Genomic DNA, 20,668 nt, shown 5'->3' on the forward strand with positions numbered 1-20,668 from the left:
ATTTTAACAGTCTGTTCAGGATGCTAAGTTCTCACTGCCTCATGGGTGCTCCACCTGATACCTGTAACCTTGGACAACATAATGTGACTAATCACTGAAAATTGCAGTCGTTCGATGACCAAGATTTGTGTATTTTACGCAATGCCATCCGTTTTTCTTCATGACAGGTGTCAACAGGTACTTTTTTATTGGCTTTCGTTGGCTTTCTGTCCACGTCGTACCGTTGAAGAGCTCAAATGGTTCAAATGGCTCTAAGCACTATGGGACTTAACATCTGAGGTTATCAGTCCCCTAGACGTAGAACTACTTAAACCTAACTAACCTAAGGACATCACACACATCCATGACCGAGGCAGGATTCGAACCTGCGACCATAGCAGCAGCGCGGCTCGGGACTGAAGCGCCTAGACCGCTCGGCCACAGCGGCCGGCCGTTGAAGTGTCAATGTCAGCTCCAGTAGTAAATAAAATACTCTGAAGTTCCTTATTTGTCTTGTGTGGATAAATTCTACTGTTTCTAAGTGAGGTCTGTAAATTGTTGAGGTGGTTTTTCATATTCGTGCACCTCTGCCTTTTCTCTTTGGAGACAGTGAGGCGGTATCACAATATGCCCTAAAATGTCTTGAAACACTAGATTTTCCCATACTAACGACAGTCACAACGTCTCCTATAGTTATGGACCTGTGTTCATGAAGAGAAACTGTTTTCGCCCTCTTAGGTGAAATGTCCATTTTAATACAAAACAAAGTTCTCCCGTCGAGAACATTGAAATAACACATGCTGTTGCTACACATACAAGTACTCAACGAAAGTGGAGGGAAAGTACAATTATTGTTCATAGTCAAGGCAACAATAGCCCGCCAAGAGTCCAACAATCTGGTGGACAAAATTGGTTACAGATAACCACTTCATTTCCTCGTAAAATACTATACCGGCCATTAAAATTGCTGCACCACGAAGATGACGTGCTACAGACGCGAAATTTAACCGACAGGAAGAAGATGCTGTAATATGCAAATGATTAGCTTTTCAGAGCCTTCACGCAAGGTTGGCGCGGGGGCAACACCTACAACGTGGTGACATGAGGAAAGTTTCCAACCGATTTCTCATACAGAAACAGCAGTTGACCGGCGTTGCCTGGTGAAACGTTATTGTGATGCCTCATGTAAGGAGGAGAAATGCATACCATATCGTATCTCGACATTGCTGCTCGCGTTGATCGAGATCCAATGACTGTTAGCAGAATACGGAATAGATGGGTTCAGGAGGGTAATACGGAACGCCGTGCTCGATCCCAACGGCCTCGTATCACTTGCAGTCGAGATGACAGGCATCTTATCCGCATGGCTGTAACGGATCGTGCAGCCCCGTCTCGATCCCTGTGTCAACAGATGGGGACGTTTGCAAGACAACAACCATCTGCACGAACAGTTCGACGACGTTTGCAGCAGCATGGACTATCAGCTCGGAGACCATGGCTGCGGTTACCCTTGACGCTGCATCACAGACAGGAGCGCCTGCGATGGTGTACTCAACAACGAACCTGGGTGCACGAATGGCAAAACGTCATTTTTTCGGATGAATCGAGGTTATGTTTACAGCAACATGATGGTCGCATCCGTGTTTGGCGACATCGCGATGAACGCACATTGGAAGCGTGTATTCGTCATCGTCATACTGGCGTATCACCCGGCATGATCGTATGGGGTGCCATTGGTTACACGTCTCGGTCACTTCTTGTTCGCATTGACAGCACTTTGAACAGTGGACATTACATTTCAGATATGTTACGACCCGTGGCTCTACCCTTCATTCGATCCCTGTGAAACCCTACATTTCAGCAGGATAATGCACGACCGCATGTTGCAAGTCCTGTACGGACCTTTCTGGATACAGAAAATGTTCGACTGCTGCCCTGGCCAGCACATTCTCCAGATCTCTCACCAATTGAAAACGTCTGGTCAATGGTGGCCGAGAAACTGGCTCGTCACAATACGCCAGTCACTACTCTTGATGAACTGGGTACTGATTTCTCACGATCTACGCACCCAAATTGCGTGAAAATGTAATCACATGTCAGTTCTAGTATAATATATTTGTCCAATGAATACCAGTTTATCATGTGCATTTCTTCTTGGTGAAGCAATTTTAATGGCCAGTAGTGTACTAGCTTGTCACAATTAATTTGGACACTACTCTACACCCCATTACTTCACCTTTATTAGTCAGTGTAACAACTTACACGTGTGTAAAGTAGGATTTAGTACGATGTCCAGAGGCTACATGGGACGAAATTACCATTCTATGGCTTCCACTAGTTAGTGGAACTAATGAGTTTGTTTGTTGTACCACCAGAGAACGTTAATGAGGGAAGCACATTTGCTTGTTGAATTGTTAGGTAATACAAGGGTCTCCCCACAGCTAGTGGGTGGCGTTTGGCGCGTGGCTCGTAGACCGCAAGCTAATGAAATAAGCGAGCGTTGCAGCGGAGGGTGCGAACGAGGCCCCGGGGAATGCACGGAATGCCCCAGGCCTGTAGGCGGGCAGTGATTGGCAGACGCGTCACGCCTCCGGACAAGGGGCGCCGGCCACCGATCAAACACCCTGCTGTTTGCCTTGCGTTCACTTGTTGCGGCTCTGGCTGACTTGCTGGACACCCCCCTCCCCCTCCCATCCACCCCTCTCACTTACACTGCATGTATTCGCATTCCACCTGGTAGCCCCATCAACGGAGAAGGGGTATTTGAGGGGCAGGTTTCGCTACCTATTTCAGTAACTAATTCTGTCGATTTGGAACGGTGTTTTCAGCTCGGTTCATAATTTACTACTTGCCTTTATCTTCTTGACATTCTTAATTGTCTTACAAAAAATATCTCAAGAACTCTGAAAGTACGCTCTCCCTTCATGCCTCAGAACATATCCTACCAACCGGTCCCTTCTTCTTGTCAAGTTGTGCCACAAACTCCTCTTCTCCCAATTCTACTCAATACCTCGTCATTAGTTATGTGATCTACCCATCTAATCTTCAGCATTCTTCTGTAGCACCACATTTCGAAAGCTTCTATTCTCTTCTTGTTCAAACTATTTATCGTCCATGTTTCACATGCATACATGTCTACACTCCATACAAATACTTTCAGAAACGACTTCCTGACACTTAAATCTATACTCGATGTTAACAAATTTCTCTTCTTCAGAAACGCTTTCCTTGCCATTGCCGGTCTACATTTATATCCTCTCTACTTCGAACATCATCAGTTATTTTGCTCCTCAAATAGCAAAACTTCTTTACTACTTTAAGTGTCTCATTTCCTAATCTAATTCTCTCAGCATCACCCAACTTAGTTCGACTGCATTCCATTATCCTTGTTTTGCTTTTGTTGATGTTCATCTTATATCCTCCTTTCAAGACAATGTCCATTTCGTTCAACTGCTCTTCCAATTCCTTTGCTGTCTCTGACAGAATTACAATGTCATCGGCGAACCTCAAAGTTTTTATTTCTTCTTCATGGATTTTAATACCTACTCCGAATTTTTCTTTTGTTTCCTTTACTGCTTGTTCAATATACAGATTGAATAACATCGGGGAGAGGCTACAACCCTGTCTCACTCCCTTCCCAACCAATGCTTCACAATCATGTCCCTCGACTCTTATAACTGCCAACTGCTTTCTGTACAAATTGTAAATAGCCTTTCGCTCCCTGTATTTTACCCCTGCCACCTTTAGAATTTGAAAGAGAGTATTCCAGTCAACATTGTCATAAGCTTTCTCTAAGTCTACAAATGCTAGAAACGTAGGTTTGCCTTTCCTTAATCTTTCTTCAAAGATACGTCGTAAAGTCATTATTGCCTCACGTGTTTCAATATTTCTACGGAATCTTCCCCGAGGTCGGCTTCTACCAGTTTTTCCATTCGTCTGTAAATAATTCGCGTTAGTATTTTGCAGCTGTGACTTATTAAACTGATAGTTCCGTAATTTTCACATCTGTCAACACGTGCTTTCTTTGGGATTGGAATTATTATATTCTTGTTGAAGTCTGATGGTATTTCGCCTGTCTCATACATCTTGCTCACCAGATGGCAGAATTTTGTCACGACTGGTTCTTCCAAGGCTGTCAGTAGTTCTAAAGGAATGTTGTCTACTCCCGGGGCCTTGTTTCGACTCATGTCTTTCAGTGATCTGTCAATCGCTTCACGCAGTATCGTATCTCCATTTCATCTTTATCTACATCCTCTATCATTTCCATAATATTGTCCTTTAGTACATCGCCCTTGTATAGACCCTCTATACACTCCTTCCACCTTACTGCTTTTCATTCTTTGCTTAGAACTGGGTTTCCATTTGAGCTCTTGATATTCATACAAGTGGTTCTCTTTTCTCCAAAGGTCACTTTCATTTTCCTGTAGGCAGTATCTATCTTAACCCTAGTGAAATAAGCCTCTACATCCTTACGTTTGTCGTCTAGGCATCCCTGCTTTGCCATTTTGCCTTCCTGTCGATCTCATTTTTGAGACGTTTGTATTCCTTTTGGCCTGCTTCATTTACTGCATTTTAATATTTTCTCATTTCATCAATTAAATTCAATGTTTCTTCTGTTACCCAAGGATTTCTACTAGCCCTCGTCTGTTTACCTACTTGATCCTCTGCTGCCTTCACAACTTCATCCCTCAGAGCTACCCATTCTTCTTCTACTGTAGTTCTCTATTACTCCACTCTCGAATAGCGCGCGGAAGAAACGAACACACATAACTTTCCGTGCGAGATCTGATTTCCCTCATTTTATGATGAAGATCGTTTCTCCTTATGTGAGTCGGCGTCAAAAAAATATTTTCACATTCAGAAAGAATACTGGTGATTGAAATTTCGCGAGAAATTCCCGCCGCAACGAAAAACACCTTTGTTTTAACGATTTCCATCAAATTCCTGTCTCATGACGTTGACTTTCTCTCCCATACCTCTCGATAGTACAAAACGTGATGCCCTTCTTTGAACTTTCTCGATGTACTCCGTTAATACTATCTGGTAAGGATACTACACCACGCTGCAGTACTCCAAAAGAAGACATACAAGAGCAGTGTAGGCAGTCTCTTCAGTAGATTTGTTGCATCTTCTAAGAGTGCTGCCGAAAAACGCAGTTTGTGGGTCGCCTTCCCACAACATTTTATATGTGGTCTTCCCTATTTAAGTTGTTCGTAATTGTAATTCCTAGGTATTAAGTTGAATTTACGGCCTTCAGTTTTAATTGATTTATTGCGTAACCGAAGTTTAAGATATTCCTTTTAGCATCTTTGTGAATGGCCTCACACTTTTCATTATTTAGGGTCAATTGCCAATTTTTGCACCATACAGGTTGTAAGAGGTCCGAGCAGATGTAATTTCGATGTATTGCTCACGCGCTGCCTGCGATATGCAAGGTATAAGAGAATCTCAGACCAGAGAGCAGTGTTGACTGCAGTAGGAACTGTGTAGCTGTAGCAGTAGGTTGTTGCTAGCGAGCAGTCTGGTCTGACCTGGTGTATCGTGTTGGCTGGGCCGGTCGTGGTGCAGCGATGCCGGACCCTGAGCATTATTGTATAAGGTAAAAAGCAGCCTCGCGCATATGTAGTATTGTTATCTCAAGTCCCATGTAAATGTTCTAAAAATCTCCTAACAATAATCTTTCTGATGAAAAATAACTTTTAACAACCATTCATTTCAATTTAAAGAATTTACTAATTTCTCCAATCCATGATCATCCCGATTATTGCAAAAGTAAAATCAGTTGTTCCTTTTATAAATGACAAATCTATCGGCCAGCATTGCACAGAGCTGTGCCAGAAAAATTTATTGTAAGAGCAGGTATATATGCGTTATCCGGCGACTTCATTGAGGTAAGAATTTTCTTTTTTTATTCGGAATGATCTTTCAGGGCCATGACGCAGCACTGCTGACGTCCAAAATTTACCAGGTTAAATTCACAGTCAATTATTGAAAAGTTATAAGTAAGCGACAATTTAATTGAGAGGTTAGTTACATTGTATTATTACCAGGTTACGGAAATTATTTTGTTGGGACGTTACACTGAATGTAACGACATAATTATAATTTTTACTGTTGAGATGTTTAGGAATTTTTCTGTTGTGAGGCTACACTAAATGTGAATGAATTTAATTATGTGGGGAGGTGACAAGGTATCTTACCTATTCCAATTTCTAATTGGTTTTGATCTACTGATGAATTTATTAGACGATAAACGACAACATCATCTGCAAACAACCTAAGACGGATGTTCTGATTCTTTCCTAAATCGTTCCAATGGATAATGAACAGCAGAGGGCCAATAACACTACTTCGGGGAAAGCCAGAAATCACTCCAGAATTACGCAATGACTTTCCGTCAATTACTACAAACTGTGACCTCTGTGACAGGAAATCACGAATCCAGTCGCATAAGAGACGATATTTCATAACCACGCAACGCGATTACAAGTCGCTTGTGAGATACGGTGTGAAAAGCCTTCTGAAAATCTATTGTTGAAATACAGAATCAATTTGAAATCTCTTGTCGATAGCACTCAGTACGTCGTGTGAGTAAAGAGCTATTTGTGTTTCACAAGAACTGTGCTTTCTAAATCCATGTTTACTATGTGTCAATAGAACGTTCTTTTTGAGTTAATTCATTATGTTCGAGCACAATATACGTTCCAAAACCCTGCTGCATATCGAAATTACTGATGTGTGGGCCTGTAATTTAGCGGATTTCTCCTATTGCGTTTCTTGAATATTGGTGTGACCTGCGCAACGTCCTTGTCTTCGGATATGGATCTTTCGTCGAGCGAGCGGTTGTATCTGATTGTTAAGTACATCGAAGAAGTGCTTTTTCAAATGGAGACTCTAACCAAACCCAAATAAACAGAGGTACAGCTTTACATCTCCGTAATAAAGAGTCGCACAGGGAGTTTCACGTGTTATTTGACGAGGGTCGAAGTTTCCTATGTCTATTTCTGAATATTCAATTATTACATATCATTTCCAAGACTCCCAGGTGTTGTAGCTCCGTTTCGGTTTGGTCTTCTCGGGAGGTTTCCGACGGCCGGAAGAAAAGAGCTTTTGTTCGGTCTGAAGAAGAGCGGCGGGATTTTCCCTAATCCTGCAAAACCGGGGCCGTTTGGAGCTGTCTGTGCCACAGATAAATTTCCCCATGACGGCTGCTGCAGAAAAGGTTCCTAATGTCTTGCTACGAGGGAGCACATTGTAAAAGTGCTGTCGGCAGGGAAAGGGTAGCGGCCAGTGACAGTGGCTGTCACAGAACACAAAAAAATCAGAAGTGCAAGACCCAAGTTACGGTATGGAAACAGAGACCGACAGTAGCGCTCCGAGTGGCTGACAGTGAAGTTCGAATTCGGGAAAATATGATACGATAATACATATTCTTGCAGAAATCACTTCTGGTTTATGAGTGTTGGACGATAAAATTTTTCCTTTATACTTTATGGGTGGGTCTGATAGTCTGGTGGTAAAGTATATTTATTTGTAAAACCGAATACTCCAGTGGCTGTTATCAAGTGTGTGGCTGTTATCAAGTGAAGATTATATTCCTGATTGCGACCTTCTTGTTTATTGTCCTCTCTGAATTGCGTTGTAAATATGTTTCCCGTGTTCTGATTTTGGCTAACGGAACCCAGTACTTCGTACAAGACAATGAATGTTCTTCACGAACGAAAGTAAGAGCTAATGAGCTACAGGGAGCGTAATAGGACCTCTGAAGTTTTCTGTATAAGTAAAAGACTTATCAGATACGCTCAAGATCACAATCAGATTGTTCGCTGAAGATACTGTCGCTGGACGATTTAAGTAAATGCAGAAAGATTTGGAGACAATTTTCCATTGACTTAACGATTGAAAGCTCTCTCTAATCCAAATAAATGGGAAACAGTGCCTCTAACCAAGACAAAGTGCCGGATGATATCCGATTACAGGATTAGGGGTCATATTAAGAAACTATATGAAATCTGACGAACTCATAAAATCAATATTAAGGAAGACGAATAGAAGACATAGATATGTGGGAAGGGTTCAAGGGAAGTGCGGTGAGTCTATAAAGGGAATCGCTTGCAAGATGCTGGAGTGACCAACTCTAGGATATCGTCCAGGATTCAAAGCCGTTGCGAAATAGGCGTGACAGCAACATTGAACGAATTCGTAGATGCACTGCTACTATTTATTTGATTTTGATTTGATTTTATCAGGGAAGCAACTGATACTATAGTAACAGACCACTATAGGCGCTATCAAAATGTAATGTAAATGATCGGGGAACTTTCATAAGACACTGTGGAAGTGAAATGATAAATGCCGCGAAATCTTTTTGGGTACATTTAGAGAGCTTGTATTCAGGACAGACTGTCTGACCATTCTGCTGACACAATCGTGTATCTTGTGTAGGGATTACGAGAGAAGAAAGAGATAGATTAAGGCGCGTAAATATGCACACAAACAGCCATTTGTCTCTGTCAACACGGGATTGGTATAGGACAGAATATCACTGACACCATGTGCTGTGCAGTGGCTTGGCTGTGGATACAGATGCTTCTGTATACATTCTCCATACTCTCTGTTTCCCAGATAAATCTATCGTTTCGCAAACACATTCGTCGCGTAAAATAAAGAAAAGATATTTTCAGTCTAAATGTTCTCCATGCTAGCGTAAAATGTACCCTCTAAGTCAGACGAAAAGATGGCATTATCCTGTGGTACATTGTATACAGAAAACCTATACAGTAATATAATTTGTATTTGCGTGTCTCCCGTTGTAATTACAGTTCATACTGTGAAAATTTCCTTGCTTAATTTAGACCGTTTGCCACGCACCCAATCAGACCAAAAAAGCCTGTCGACTGCGTTGAGCTACCTCAAGACAGCATTTAGAAGAAACGTCGACGGGAAGTGGCAAAGACGACGTGTTTTTCGACGGACGACAGAGGACTATGACATATAAGATACGAAGACAAGAGCGTATCTCCAATGCTTTCGCACGTATCGAGTATAGTTAGAATCATTACTGGACGCTGGAACATTTCTGTGGACCCTAGAGCCACTAGTATTAATGAAAGATGACCTTGAGCCCCATCAACAGAGGGATTAGTGCATACGCTGCCAATGTAGAAAATCTTTAATTATCAGGTGCCAGGAACGCAGGCAGCACACAAAATTCTGCCAACCCACGAAGTCAAGCGCTGCATTGCGGTGCATTGCTTCCAGATGGGTCATACGAGGATGAATCAAATGAAAACATTAAATATTTTTTTAAATATTATTTATTGTGCAGAAGTGGTACAAAGCTGTACCACTTTTCAACATAATCTCCCCCACGCTCAATGAAAGTTCTCCAGCGCTTACAAAGTGCATAAATTCCTTTAGAAAAAAATTCTTTTGGTAGTCCCCGCAACCACCCATGCATCGCTTGGCGTACCTCTTGATCAGAACGGAACGTCTTTCCTTCCATTGCGTCCCCATGGAAGTAAAATGGTTCAAATGGCTCTGAGCACTAAGGGACTTATCATCTATGGTCATCAGTCCCCTATAACTTAGAACTACTTAAACCTAACTAACCTAAGGACAACACACAACACCCAGTCATCACGAGGCAGAGAAAATCCCTGACCCCGCCGGGAATCCAACCCGGGCGTGGGAAGCGAAACGCTACCGCACGACATGGAAGTCACTTGGGGCAAGGTCTGGTGAATATGGTGGATGAGGAAGACACTCAAAATGCAGGTCTGTGATTGTTGCAACTGTTGTACGGGCAGTGTGGGGCCTTGCATTGTCATGTTGCAAAAGGACACCTACTGACAGTAATCCACGTCGCTTTGATTTGATTGCAGGCCGCAGATGATTTTTTAGGAGATCTGTGTATGATGCATTGGTGACAGTGGTCCCTCTAGGCATGTAATGCTCCAAAATGACTCCTTTTTCGTCCCAAAAGAGAGTCAGCATAACCTTTCCTGCTGATGGTTCTGTTCGAAACTTCTTCGGTTTTGGTGATGAGGAATGGCGCCATTCCTTGCTCGCTCTCTTCGTTTCTGGTTGGTGGAAGTGAACCCAGGTTTCGTCCTCAGTAACGATTCTTGCAAGGAAGCCATCACCTTCTCGTTCAAAGCGCCGAAGAAGTTCACAGGCATCAACACGTCGTTCTCTCATTTCAGGAGTCAGCTGCCGTGGCACACTGGACGAGGAGCATCTTCCACTGAAGTCACACCATTTGCGAACTTCCTACCCCATTCGTAGACTTGCTGCTGTGACAAACATGCATCACCGTACTCAACTTTCATTCGTTGATGAATTTCAATAGGTTCCACACCTTCACTACGCACAAACCGAATAACAGAACGCTGTGCATCCCTGGTGCAAGTCGCAAGTGGGGCGGCCATCTTTATACTGATACTGCGACGGTATGTGTGCATCTGCACTATGCTGCCACTTACAGGCCATTCTGCACGCTGTTTGTAGCACACTTACCAACTTACAGGATAACTCCGCGAAATTTCGATCTGTTATTACAAATTTTAGGTTTTCATTCGACTCACCCTTGTATAACAGCACGTAAGAAATCGTGTTTTAAGTTAGTCTTCCTCTCCCTGGGACTTTATGACAATACAGGCTGAATAAAAAACATTTGAACAAGGAAAGTGGGTTTCAGACTGGCAAGACGTGAGCTCTCTGCGTGGTGTGTTGCAGCAGCGGTGTTATGGGAGTGGAACACAGCGACGGCAGGACGGCATCTGCAACTGGGAGCAGAAAGGCTGACGGTGAGATACAACCCGACTCCACTGAGGCATTTTAGTGTCATGGTGGAAGAACCAACGTTGCTATAGAGGGTGGTCAGAAACCAATCTGAAAAGCTTGTAAGGTTGTTGCAGGGTAGGCTGCGCTGAGAAATAACTGTTTAGAAAAACATTCGATACGTTGCGTCATTTCCGAGTTAATTAGCGTTGAAGTTAGCCAATCAGGTCGTTGCGGTCGCAAATTCAAGTGGCCAGGCAGATACAATTAGTGTCAGTTGTTCTCGTAGCTTAGGTGGTAGCCCCATCAGACTGCTCAGCCTTCGGTTCGGGCTCGATTCCTACTACCGTTCCATGTCCAATTTTTATATTGTTCTCTTGTTCGGTTTCAGGAAACCAAACAAAGAGCACGTTTGATGACACCGACCATGGCGGGCGGGCGGCATCATTTTGCGCGCACAACGGTCTGATTCGCTGACTTTAATGCTAACTAACTCGAATTCTTTCCTTATAGATTGTTTCTCAGTACTATCTACCCTGCAACAACCTTACAAGCTTTTCACAGTGTTTCTAACCACCCTGTGCTGACGTGGACTTCTATAACCTACAAAGTCGAAAGAGCTACGAAGAGGTTATAAGTTGCGTTGCCGGAATAACGCGGATAATCATCGGGATAGTCTGACAAAACATCCGAGAAGAGCTGTTCTACTATTTATGCTCCCTAACTGTATTGTATTGTATGTTAACCGGGGACCTAGAAACGACGGAGAGGCTCCGACCCCGTAGCAGCCGCAGTGGTCCACAACCCCACGACGACTACCGCAGTCCACTTCACCCCTCAGCCGCCCCACACCGAACCCAGCGTTATTGTGCGGTTCGGCCCCCGGTGGACTCCCCAGGGAACGACTCACGCTAGACGAGTGTAACTATGTTTGCGTGGTAGAGTAATGGTGGTGTACGCTTACGTGGAGAACCTGTTTGCGCAGCAATCTCCGACATTAACTGAGGCGGAATAAGGGGAGCCAGCGCGCATTCGCCGAAGCAGATGAAAAACTGCCTGAAAATCATCCACAGACTGGCCGGTTCACCGGACCTCGACACAAATCCGCCGGGTGGATTCGTGCCGGGGACCAGGCGCTCCTTCCCGCCCGGAAAGCCGTGCGTTAGACCGCACGGCCAACCGTGCGGGCTCCCTAACTGTACTACACACTCTCTCTTGTTGCCTCCACAGCCATTTAGAAGGAAACGGAACACGCGTAATCTAGTGCATGGATCGAAATTCCTTCGAAAGCTGTACTGTTAATGGAAAACATAGCAGCATTTACACACAAGGTGAAATGTAGAATTATCGGAAGATGATCAGTAGTTGGTACAAAGATTGAATTGACCGTTAACCGCTACAAGTGCAATGTTACATCATATGCTTAAAGAAGATAAAAGAAAAAATCTGATATTATTTGACTGTACCGCCGAGTAATCTCTGGAATCACTCACAACCAATTAATATCTAGTGATATCAGTTCTGAGTGGTTTAAAGTGAATTGAGCTCACAAATCCGCTTGCGTGGAAGACAGACACTTGACTGAAATTCTTGGGAACAGATGAGTAACTCATCCATGAAGAAAGAGAGAGAGAGAGAGGGAGAGAGAGACAGACAGACAGACAGACAGACAGACAGACAAAAAGAGAAGACTGAAGGAAGATTTGCGCTTTCTATAGTCAGTATGGAACCGATACAGAAATGCTGAACGAGCTCGAGAGGGGGACGCTACAGCAAAGACGCTGTGGATTACTCAGAGTTCACTACAAGACGTGACAGCTGATAGATCACTTAATCCGCAATGCGTCCTACGATGACCGTAAAAATCAAGAGATTCAGCCATATTCAGAGGAGTAGCACTACCGAACAGAATGGGAGAGAGATAAAATAATACAGTAGACTATGTTCACTTCAGAACACACAGTGTATAAATGATATTGTTGTTGAAGAGCTACAAAATTCCTATAGAGGCAGAAATATGTTCCCAACGTCTCAGAGCTTGCAGTGACTACCAGATCATCTAACCATACTCTTGATTTCTCAATGACAGCATAACCAATACACGTGATTGTCTATGTCTTTCGGCAACTGTAGACTTTCCTCGCCAGGAAAACTGAGAAATTTCAATTAGGACAGGCAGATAAAACGGAAAGCATGCAAACTGTGTAATGAAGGGCTCGCTTTCGGATACGTACCGGAGGGGTAGCCCATGCTGGAATGCAGCGAGTCCATGGATGGCATGGGCAGGCCGATGCCGTTGACGGAGTAGGGCGAGCTCTTGAGGTAGGCCATGCTGGTGGCGCTGGAGCCCGAGCCGCAGGGGCTGCTGAACGGCGGGAACGCCAGGTCGCCATCCGGGTTGCACCTGCAACACACCACGCCACGCGCGCGCCGTCACGATCATGTCGCTAGACCCCATCTCGCGTCTGCGCCGTCGCTGCCTGATCATAGAAGGCCTGCTGCATTAGTGTAAGTCATTCCTGAGCTCAGGGATTGAGGGTTACGGACTCAACGCGGGGGTTACATGTTGCACTCATACACAAGTTCTTAATGGAGAAGGTTTGCCGTTGATTTCCTCCATTGTTTTTTACGTACTTCAGCTGTGCATGTGTACCGTTTGGATGTTTCTGATGAGTTCCTGGGTAGTGTAGTGTTGAGGCTGTGGCTCTGAGCACTATGGGCCTTAACTTCTAAGGTCATCACTCCCATAGAGCTTAGAACTACTTAAACCTAACTATCCTAAGGACATCACACACATCCATGCCTGAGGCAGGATTCGAATCTGCGACCGTAGCGGTCGCGCGGTTCCAGACTGTAGCGCCTAGAACCGCTCGGCCACCCCGGCCGGCTGTTGAGGCTGTATTGCTTTGGAAGATTGTGGGATGAAAGGCAGGGAGAAGGAGAAACTTTATGTCAGCATGAAGCCTATTACTCTGGACTAACATCAGCAGGGGCAACAACCATCAACAGTGCCACATGCCATTACTCCAAACTGTTGTGAGACTGCAACATATCATTCGTGGCAACGCTCGACGGCTTATCCTTAGGCTATTCCGCTTTTACATCTACATGACTACTCTGCAGTTCACACTTAGTGTTTGACTGAGGGTTCATAGTACCACTTTCAGACTATTTCTTGTCATTTAGTCCCTTAAACACTAGGTGGGAAAAACGAACACCCCGTCTGAGTCCCGATTCCTCATATTTTATTATGACAGTGATTTCTCCCTATGTAAGTGGTAGTCAAGAAAATATTTTGACATTCGGAGCAGAAAGTTGGCGACTGAAATTATATGAAAAAACCTCGACGCCACTAAAAACGCCTTTGTTTTAATTATTAGAACATCAAGTCGTTTCTCATGTCCTTCACATTCTCAAGCCTATTTCTTGATAATAATAACACTAAAAAGAAACGATATACCCTTTCTGAACTCTTTCGACGTCCTCAATCAATTCTACCTGGATCCTATACCGCACACCAACACCCGGAAGAGGACGGACAAGCGTAGTTTAGACAGTCTCTTTAGTAGATTTATTGCGTCTTCAGTGTGATCCGCCAATGAGACGCAGTCTTTGGTTCGTCTTCCCTAGAAGAAACATTTTCCATGTGATGGCTTGAATTTAAGTTGTTCGCAACTGAATCCCTAGTTATTTAATTCAATCGACAAGCAATTTGTTTAGTGTAAATAAGTTATACAAAACTGCAACCAGTCACTTTTTTGAATAATTATGTTTTATTCCATCAACCGCCTGCCGGGGTGACCGAGCGGTTCTAGGCGCTTCAGTCTGGAACCGCGCCACCGCTACGGTCGCAGGTTCGAATCCTGCCTCTGGCATGGATGTGTGTGATGTCCTTAGGTTAGTTAGGTTTAAGTAGTTCTACGTTCTACGGGACTGATGACCTCAGAAGTTAAGTCCCATAGTGCTCAGAGCCATTTGAACCAATTTTATTCCATGAACCGGTTCTCCAACCTTTTCGGGTTCATATTCAGATGGTTTCAGGAAGTTACATCATTATTGCTAGCATATCGGTTCATGGAATAAAACATAAGTATTCAAAAAAGTGACAAGTTGCAGTTTTGTGCAACTTATTTACATTCAATATACAGTCATGGTTCTAAAATATCCGTAATGGATAAGCATTTACTTTTTCTTGTTTACAGCCAATCGGCACTTTCACTAGATGGTAAACGACACCATCATCTTCAGCCAATCTAAGACGGCAGCTCAGATTCTCTCCTAAATCTTTCTTCCCGATTAAAAACAGCAGCGGGATTGTAATGCTTCTCGGGGAAACCTCAGACATTACTTCTGCTTAAATACATAACTTCCAGTTAACTATCACAAACTGTGATGCTTCTGACAGGAAATTACGGCTCCAGTTGCACAACTGAGGCGATACTCCATAAGCATGGAACTGGATTAGAAGCAGCTTGTGAGGAAGGTGTCAAAATCATTCTGGAAGTCTATGAATCTTAAGATCTCCTGTGGATGACGTTCATCACTACGTGTGGATAAAGGGTCAATGAGTTTCCAAAAACTACATTTCTGAATCCTTGGTGATTATGGCTCAATAGACCGTTTTGTCGAGAAATTTAATAATGTTCGGACGCAGTGTAAGTTCCAAATCCGACTGTGGTCACCAATGCCTGTTTCCGTTGTAAACAGGAAGTGAGAATTGTTCAGCCTGGAGATAGTGCGTTGGTCTTTTCATAATCCTTCTAAATGTGCTGTGGTCAGGGACTATTATGCTGTGTATTCGCGTGGTGGCAGGTGTTTTCTAGCTCCTGATGGAAATAAGCGTTTGGAAAATCCTTTCAGGAAGCAGCACTTTGTTGAGGAATGATATAAATGGGAGCAGAAAATGACCAGTGAAGATATCTCCATTCTGCTTCTGACGCTGATTGGTTGAAAGGCGTGGGTGTTGAAAAATTGCGTGGAGCAGGTTTGGAATTCGTGAGATATGAATCGATGAGCAGCCATCGGGGGTGTAGGAGAGGGGTCTTGGGCCGAGTGAGTGGGAGGTGACAAAAGTCATGGGATACCTCCTAGTATCGTGGCGCATGTCCTTTGTCGAGCGTAGTGCGGCAACTCGAAGTAGCATGCACTGAAAAAGTTGTTGGAAGTCTCCTGTAGAAATATTAAACCATGTTGCCTCTATAGCCGTCAGTAATTGCGAAGGTTTTGCCAGTGCAGAATTTTGTGCACAAAGTGACTTCTCGATTATGTCCCAGCCCGCATCTCGTGGTCGTGCGGTAGCGTTCTCGCTTCCCACGCCCGGGTTCCCGGGTTCGATTCCCGGCGGGGTCAGGGATTTTCTCTGCCTCGTGATGGCTGGGTGTTGTGTGCTGTCCTTAGGTTAGTTAGGATTCAGTAGTTCTAAGTTCTAGGGGACTGATGACCATAGATGTTAAGTCCCATAGTGCTCAGAGCCATTTGAACCATTTGATTATGTCCCATGAATGATCGATGGGATTCATGTCAGGCGATCTGGGTGGTCAGATCATTCGTTCTAATTTTCCAGAACGTTCTTCGCTCTGTGACATGGAGCTCTCTCATCCATAAAAAATCCAAGTTAGTTTGGGAACATGGAGTCCGTGAATGACTGCAAATAGTCTCCAGGTAGTTGAACATAACCATTTTCAGTCAATGATTGGTACAGTTTGACCAAAGGACTCTGTCCATTCCATGTAAACACAACCCACACTATTATGGACCACCACCAGCTCGCACAGTGCCTTGTTGACAAATTGGGTCCATGGCTTCGTGGGGTCTGCGCCACACTCGAACTCTACCATCAGCTCTTACAAGCTGAAATCGGTATTCATGTAACGAGGCCCAGCTCTCCAGTCGTCTAGGGTCCAACTGGAGATCCGTGGCCTGGTCAGATGAACACCGACATGGTCACGAGCCCGGGAGAGGCGCTGCACGCGACGTCGCGTTGTTAGCAAAGGCACTCGCGTCGGTCGTCTGCTGCCATAGCACATTAAGGACGCATTTCTCTACGCTGTCCTAACGGATGCGTTAGTCGTGCATTCCACATTGATTTCTGCCGTTATTTCGCGCAGTGTTGCATGTCTGTCAGCACTGACAACTCTACGCAAACGCTGCTACTCTCGGTCGTTAAGCGGAGGCCGTCGACCACTGCGTTGTCCGTAGTGAGAGGTAATGCCTGAAATTTGATAGTCTCGACACACTGTGGATTTCTGAGTACTGAATTCCATAACACTTTCCTAAACGGGATGTCCCATGTGTCTAGCTCCAACTACCATTCTGCTTTCAAAGTCTATTAATTCCCGTCGGACGGAAACTTTTTCACATGAATCACCTGAGTACGTATGACAACTTCGCCCATGCGCTGCCCTTTTCTACCTTGTGTACGCGACGCTATCGCCAACTGTAGGTACACATTGCTATCCCATGACTTTAGTCTGTTCAGCGTACTTCAGATCTTGTGAGTCTGAAGTCGAGAGTGAATAACATTAGTGATCAATAAAGTTGTTCTGCCATTGGCGAAATCTCTGAAGTACCACAAGTACATCCTAGTGCGCAAGTGTGGACTCTTGCTAGAACTGCCAGTTATCTGCGCGAGTGTTGAAGTTCAGCGAGCTTTCATGTGCTGAGTAGGGAAAGGCCGCGCAACAGAAAGTGGACTCATTAGCTAGGTGGAGGTCGCGTTTAATGAACGACATGGACATGGCGAAGCCTAATAGAAGAGAATGAATTTCGTTTGTTCACGTGGAAAACTGAAGTGCGATGTTCTCGTATGCATTTTTTATTTTTTTTATTTTTTATTTTGAACTGTTATCGTGGAACTATTATCACGTTTTTTTAATGGATCAGACTGTGGGGGGCAGTTGCTAGAATCAACTCGGAGGCGATCTAATGACTGCGGCACGTACATACGAGGGTCACTCAAAAAGAAATGCACTCTATTTTTGTAAAAATACAGTTTTCATTCTGCATGTGTGAAAGTTTTGTAGTGTGTAGATCCATCCTTCCCGCTTTTTTTAAACTTAGTTCAACCTGTTACCGTGAGTGGCGCCGTCACAGCATGTCTTCAAGATGGCTGCTACATTTGACGTTCGTCAGAAGCAACGTGCTGTCATAGAATTCCTGTGCTCTGAGAACGAGACAGTGGGAAACATCCACAAGAGGTTGAAAAAGGTGTATGGAGATTCTGCTGTCGATCGCAGTACAGTTAGTCGGTGGACAAGCAGGTTACGTGATGAAAGCGGGCAACGGCAGGCCTCGTACTGCACACACTCCAGACAATGTGCAGAGAGTTAACGAATTGGTGACTGCTGACAGACGCATCACAGTGAACGAATTGTCACGCTACATTGGGATAAGGGAAGGAAGTGTTTGCAGAATACTGAAAGTGTTGGCGTTAAAACAAGGTTTGTGCCAGGTGGGTTCCCAGGATGTTGACAATGAAAAACGGTAGTTGTGGACATCATGTCACGTGGAACCACCATAAATTCTGATACATATGTGATGACACTAAAGAAACTCCAAGCTCGATTGAGTCGTGTTCGACCACATCGGCAAAAGCAGGATGTTTTGCTGTTGCGCGACAATGCACGGCCACATGTCAGTCAACAAACCATGGAAGCGATCACAAAACTCGGATGGAGAACACTGAAACACCCGCCTTACAGTGCTGACCTGGCTCCATGTGACTATCATCTCTTTGGGAAACTGAAAGACTCTCTTCGTGGAACAAGGTTTGAAGATGATGACTGCCTTGTGCTCTCTGCCAAACAGTGGCTCCAACAGGTTGGTCCAGAATTTTACCGTGTGGGTATACAGGCGCTGCTTCCAAGACGGCGTAGGGTAGTTGAGAGGGATGGAAATTATGTAGAGAAATGAAAATATTGTTCCTAAAGGATGTATCTACACACTGTAAAACTTTCAAACATATAGAATAAAAGATGGATTTTAGAAAAAATAGTGTGCATTTCTATTGGAGTGACCCTCGTATTTCAGTGTAGCGGTCGGATCTGACAAGGAACCCCTTGAGTGCGAGGTCGCAAGTTCAGTCTTCAGTAAGGCTCTTTTGAAAGTGTTCTGTTAACAGCTATGACAGGAAAAACATTAGCTGCTAGTCACTCACTATGTGCATCAGGAGGGCGACAGAAAGTGGGTGTCCGGAAGGTGCAGAGACCTACCTTCTACGGGATGTATATATTACTCTTCAAAAAATGGACGTCGCCGACGTTCAAGAAATGTACAAAGCGAACCATTAACTTGGACCATGAGAACCGAATGAAAAATGGCGCTCCACAAGGATCAGTAAGGTTCCTACCAAACCTTTGAAAAATGGCGCTCCACAATGATCGGTAAGGTTCCTACTATACAGATCGAAGGCGAACTCCTTGTAAGCTACAAAGCGTGCAGGGCGTTCAGCTAGGTATTCATTCTTAAAGAGGGCATATAGAATTATATTGGTGTAACGAGCCGACGAAAAGTGATGGACTGTGATGGCATGCAGTCAAGTGCAAAACAGACTATCGTGAAGCTTATGATGAAACTGCTACCCGTTAAGGCGTAGCTGCTGATAGTGTGATAATGTGTTTTATAGGCACGGAAAAAAAATCCAGAGGATGAATTTGTTCAGTGGTTCCAGGCGGTATGAACTGCAATGTCACACACTTTTCAGGCGGGTAGTTTGCTCTAAAGGCGGGTAGTTTGCTCTAAAGGGGTATGGTTTTTGTACGCAGACCAGCAATCAAACAAAGGCAAGTTATTTTGACAAGCTGTTGGCCAAAACCAGTGATCATGCCATAGTTGTAGTCCTCTTACGCCCATTTTTCCACACTTGCTTGCCGGCCGATGTGGCCGTGAGGTTGTAGGCGCTTCAGTCTGGAACCGCGTGACCGCTACGGTCGCAGGTTCGAATCCTGCCTCGGGCATGGATGTGTGTGATGTCCTTAGGTTAGTTAGGTTTAAGTAGTTCTACGTTCTAGGGGACTGATGACCACAGATGCTAAGTACCATAGTGCTCAGAGCCATTTCAACCACACTTGCTTGCTGTGACGTAAATATTCCCTACTGCGTTTGCAAGTCACGCATACGAAAAAGAGTAGTAGGGGACAGAGCACCTCCAACGTCTTGCAGCACAATAAGTTTCCAGCCCCTTTACCATCCAGATTAACAGCCGACATAATTGTATACGAATGTGTTAAGGCATTGATGTTGTCTGCGATAACGATGGTAGCAGAAGAAATGAATTTAAACTTGTGCCACAGCCAGGATTCGAACACGGGTCTTCCAGTTTTCTAGGCATTACGGTCAATATTCCTGCTCGAATTACACAAGTCGAGTGCCCTCCTCAACACATACTTCACGTCTTCAGCTTATTTTCCCTCTACATTGTCACTATTGCCAGGGTTCTCTGGCACTGGAATGGCTGTGGCACAAATTTTAATTCATTTCTTCTGCTTCCATCATTAACGCAGATAAAGATCAGACTTAAATGTCTCAAGGAAAAGTTTAATTATAAGGTCTAAAAACACTGCTGTTAGTTGATCGTGGTACAATTTTCTTTGTACCTCAAATTTCCAGGTTTCCTTTCACATACATTTCGTCTTGAAATCCCAACTGGTCGGAACTGAAAACAAATTGCTTATTGAACGAAGGGACAAGTTTTTTTAGCTCATCTACAAATTTTCGGACGGATTCCGCAGTTTACTGTACATCGTTAAGCTGACACTTTGTTTGCTTTTCATTATCTTACGTCTTTCAATTCGGTATCAGGCATGTCTTGTAAACTGTATCGTGTATCCCTGAAACGCACAAACACATTTTTGTAACAAGTGCGCCTCGGTTTCCCTTGAATATCCACGGTTTGTCTAATGCACTACAC

The 20,668-nt window shown here is 44.2% G+C and overlaps 1 protein-coding gene across 1 annotated transcript in view; it reads right to left on the minus strand.

Moving 5' to 3' along the window:
* The window catches only part of LOC126482032 (homeobox protein OTX2-B-like), a 352,202-nt gene that overhangs the window by 149,279 nt on the left and 182,255 nt on the right, over nt 1–20,668 (minus strand). The window contains exon 3 of the mRNA XM_050106004.1: nt 12,996–13,165. Within this exon, the coding sequence (XP_049961961.1) occupies nt 12,996–13,165 (170 nt within the window). The remainder of the gene's footprint in view (nt 1–12,995; nt 13,166–20,668) is intronic.

The sequence above is a fragment of the Schistocerca serialis genome, chromosome 5 (genome assembly GCF_023864345.2).
Source record: "Schistocerca serialis cubense isolate TAMUIC-IGC-003099 chromosome 5, iqSchSeri2.2, whole genome shotgun sequence".
Lineage (NCBI taxonomy): Eukaryota > Metazoa > Arthropoda > Insecta > Orthoptera > Acrididae > Schistocerca > Schistocerca serialis.